General features: G+C 31.1%; 1 protein-coding gene across 1 annotated transcript in view; it reads left to right on the plus strand.

Moving 5' to 3' along the window:
* Window positions 1-4664, plus strand: part of LOC106474965 (spectrin alpha chain, non-erythrocytic 1-like) — a 22207-nt gene that overhangs the window by 5303 nt on the left and 12240 nt on the right. Inside the window, exons 6-7 of the mRNA XM_013935664.2 lie at window positions 775-921; window positions 3962-4220. Coding sequence (XP_013791118.1) covers window positions 775-921; window positions 3962-4220 — 406 coding nt within the window. The remainder of the gene's footprint in view (window positions 1-774; window positions 922-3961; window positions 4221-4664) is intronic.

Here is a 4664-nt window from a genome sequence, read left to right on the forward strand (position 1 = left end):
ACTTAATAACAAACAAACAAATATAAATACTACCCCCCCCCCCCCCCCCCTTGTGTAAACTATGTAAATGGTTACTGAGACATTAACCGGCAGAACTTAAGCAACTATGTAAATGGTTAAAGTAATACGTCATTGTGGAACCCAAGATTTAAAAAGAGAAGAAATAAAATTAAGTTAATTGTATAACCTAGTTACACAAAAAAAATTTAAAATGTGGATGTTATAAATACTAAATATGATTGCTCATTAAAGCTTTTTTTTGCCCCCACTGAAAAACTGATGAATATTTGCGAGCTGTACGTGTAAGGGTGAAGAACATTGAAGGGAAGCTTGGACTGTACTTAAAGTACTTTGTTCGAACATATAGTTGTATTTCTTCTCTGGTGGCATACAGTAGTTTTTGTCGAAAAAGTATTATGTTTTTCTAGATTCATGTTAACATTAATTGAGTTTTAAAGTGCGATGTACTACATGTTACAGAAATTGTTCATGCCAAAATGTATCTATTATTGTACTGGTTGCACTAATGATAATTTTCATTCAATTAAAAAGTTGATTCACTAAATGGCAGTAAAATAATTTTGATTTTTATAGGCTTAATGCCATAACGTGATAATTGAATACATTAATGAAAAATGAGCTTCCACTGCTTGAGACCCATTAGCTCAGAACAGTGGTTCCCAACTTTTTTTCTTTCCACTCACAGGCAGTATCTTTGTAAACATTTCATGGAGTTTTGCTGATATCACTAATGTCTTTCATAAAAATGTTTAGGTGTCCAATGATCGAGGAAACAAGTTAGAAGAATCTTTGACGTACCAGCAGTTCCTTGCCAAGGTGGAAGAAGAAGAAGCTTGGATTTCTGAAAAACAGCAACTTTTATCTGTTGAAGATTATGGTGACAACATGGCTGCTGTACAGGTAATTCTACAAGTTTTTAGTGGTATCCATTTCATAAATTTGTCAGCTCAACTTTATTATTATCATTTTTGTCTTTAAGGTTTGTCAGTTTTATGAGGCTGGGTTCTTTGCAGTAGGTGTCTGTGATTTGTTGGCGATAAATTTTAACGTTAAGTGGACAGCACACAATCACTTGTTTTAAAATAACATATTCAAAACAAGTCAAACGTACGTACACAAAAATAACTTGTCATACTATTGGTTACCACAGTTGAATCTAGAGCTATAATAATTCTCTTTTGCATCAAAAGTCCACACAGGCTGGTTCAATTACTGTAGAACACAATTGACAAAACGAATTCTTCTTCTCTATCTCTGTTATTACAATACAAGTTGTGAAACTCACTTCCAAAATCACTAATATAACTGTTGGCTACCACAGTTGTATCCAGAGTTTTAAATAATTGTTTCCTTTTCATCAAAGTCCACACAGGCAGTTTCAATCACTTTATAACAAAACGAATTCTTCTTCTCTATCTCTGTTATTACAATACAAGCTGTGAAACTCACTTCCAAAATCACTAATATAACTGTTGGTTACCACAGTTGTATCCAGAGTTTTAAATAATTGTTTCCTTTTCATCAAAGTCCACACAGGCAGTTTCAATCACTTTATAACACCGTTTGACAAGACAAATTCTTCTTTATTTCTGTTGTTGCAATAACACTTTCACTTTTGAAATTACCCGTTATGGCTAAACTGACAATCACGCAGTCTAACTTCACATTTACTTTTACTAACTTATATTAATTCCTCTCTATATCTGCGCATATTTATAACAAGCAACAGAAGATCTAGAAATATCTAGCCCTCTAGTACCAACAATATTAAACATAACAAGATAAAGATAAAACAGAGTAACTTATCGAAACTTGTCATAACTATCACTTTTAAAATAATTAACTATTAATATTTGTTATGAAAAATAAATAATCATTAAATATCAAATCACTAAATAAATTCAGTAATAACTGTTAAACTAAACAGTCTTGTGTATTCAACAAGGCTTAAAAGTGTATCTACATTAAGGTACAAGGAATATTGTATGCAAAATTATTTTTAAAAATATCTAGCTATTTGTAACATGAAGTGATAATAAAATACATATATAAAAAAATCCATAATTGAATGCCAAACAAAAACGGCATTTTCTAGGTAATTCGTACTAAATGTTTAGATTAATTTCATAATTCTTGCTATGTTATATACATTTTTTGAGCAAGTAAGTGATAATTTATGATTTCTTTACAAGTTCTCCATATTGCTTCTCTATTTTGATTCTCGTGGTGGGCACACTACAGATAGCCCATTATGTGGGTTTGTGTTAAAAACAAACAAAGTGAAAATCTTTATTTTAAAAATTGTAGAATGTATAATCTAAATATTTTTATATTTTTTAAACAACTGTTTATAGCTTTAGAGACAAAAATTAAATGAAGTCATTTGCTTTACTTGGATAATTAAATAATTTATTCGATTAAGGGGAAAAAAAAATGTTAATGATATTTTAGTTTAATTCCAGGAAGAACTAACGAATTTTAGTTTAATTCCAGGAAGAACTAAAGAATTTTAGTTTAATTCCAGGAAGAACTAAAGAATTTTAGTTTAATTCCAGGAAGAACTAAATAAGTGCTACTTGAACTTGGGCTTTAATTATTTTTATCTTTATAAAAATGCAATGTAATATGGCTATAGTTACTTTGTATAGCTACTTTTTATAGAATGGCTATAGCCATGGTTACAGTATCTAGGCATTTCATCTGGCTTTAGTTACGTACTCTTTAGAATTTTTCCAAATTATACATAGGTTATTAATGAACTATACAATAGGTCTACAGCTATAATATATGAATAATATATCATTGAGCAGACATTTTCACTGTGGATGTGAAATGGCAATGTATAGAAAAACAGCACGTGTTCATTAACTAAATATATAATCTAGCTTTGACAAACATGAGTGTATTAAAACGTTTCATTACTTTAAACTGGTGCATATTGTAAAGGATCAGATTGTCTGTAGTAAGAAGATAAAAGGCATGTATCTCTTTGCCTCAGTTGATTTGAATTGAATATTCTAATATTAGATCACTAGTGAAGCAGTTAAATTCTTTTTTAGCAGTTGAAGTTAAGACTTAATGCTGTGTTTAAATTTGTAACTATTACCATTGGAATACCATAAAAAGGTTTTAGTTTAACTGCTATTTTTAATCTCTGCAGTTAATGTTTAATGGTTAATGTGCTAGGTGCGATTATAAGAGTCCATGGTTCATGTCCCATGATCATTAAAAACAAATTGCACTCAGTTCTTTGGGGTTGTGTGTAAGAGTTTCAGTGGATGTTGTTGACTAATTACCCTCTGGTCTATAATATAAGAATTAAAGATGGTTAGTGGAGATAGTCTTTGTGTGAATATCAAAAGCAAACACTTTGTCTGATTTTATAGTGTTAGCTGTTAATCTACAGAGCTGGTGCGTAACTACTAGGTGATGTACTTTGAATAAAAACTAGCTCCAGGAGCAATCTAACTTCTGATGCTTTTATAGTCTCATATTGTTATAATAGTTTCAGGTGTTAAATAGTGATACTGTGGTTTCAGGTGTTAAATAGTGATACAGTAGTTTCAGGTGTTAAATAGTGATACAGTAGTTTCAGGTGTTAAATAGTGATATAGTGGTTTCAGATGTTAAATAGTGATACAGTAGTTTCAGGTGTTAAATAGTGATACAGTAGTTTCAGGTGTTAAATTGTGATACAGTAGTTTCAGGTGTTAAATCGTGATACAGTAGTTTCAGGTGTTAAATCGTGATATAGTAGTTTCAGGTGTTAAATCTTTTGAGTGAACCAAGTGCTATTATTTATAATTCAATCTTTTGATGTAACTCCTCCTTTCATTTATCTCCAGACAACCAGTCAGTCCTATAATCTTTGATATAGCAGACTAGATTGTTCAAAAAATTTGAAAAAAGGTTTTAATGATAAGTATGAACTCAATTTTAGGGGTTATTGAAAAAGCATGAAGCCTTTGAGTGTGACTTTGCTGTACATCGAGAACGTTGTGGAGATATAACACAAGCAGGTGACCAACTTATAGCAGACGGTAATCATCATGCCGACAGTATTCGTCAACGTCTACAGCAACTGCAGGATCGACTAAATGCCTTGGAGGCCAGCACTATCAGGAGGAAAGGAAAACTGAAGGATAATTCAGCTTATTTACAATTCATGTGGAAAGCCGATGTTGTTGAGAGTTGGATCGGTGGGCATTCCATAGCCTTAGTTCTTGTTTATAGAATTGTTATAATTTTTTTTTATATACTGTCTGAAGTGTTTTACATTGTTTCATGTACTTCTACTGTTTTTCACAGAACTTGTGAGAATTAGGCTATCTTTAAAATGTCCGTTTATTTATTCTCAAATACTTCTTTTTATCTATGTTCAGACTTGTGACAATTTTTATACAATTAACTCCTCTCATAAGTTCACACAAAATTCCTCAAACTTATAGAAATAACTGAATGATGTATGTATATACTGCATAAACTGGGGGTGGATTACCTTGTTCAACTTGTATAGATTTATAGTATTTTGGCACTTGTGTATGAAGTTAAAATTATAAATAATATTCAACGTTAAACTGGTACACAATTAAAAACATTTTATTTAGGCCTATCTGAGGATGACGTTGTAACGTCGAAACATG

Source organism: Limulus polyphemus, unplaced genomic scaffold (genome assembly GCF_000517525.1).
Source record: "Limulus polyphemus unplaced genomic scaffold, Limulus_polyphemus-2.1.2 Scaffold7912, whole genome shotgun sequence".
NCBI lineage: Eukaryota > Metazoa > Arthropoda > Merostomata > Xiphosura > Limulidae > Limulus > Limulus polyphemus.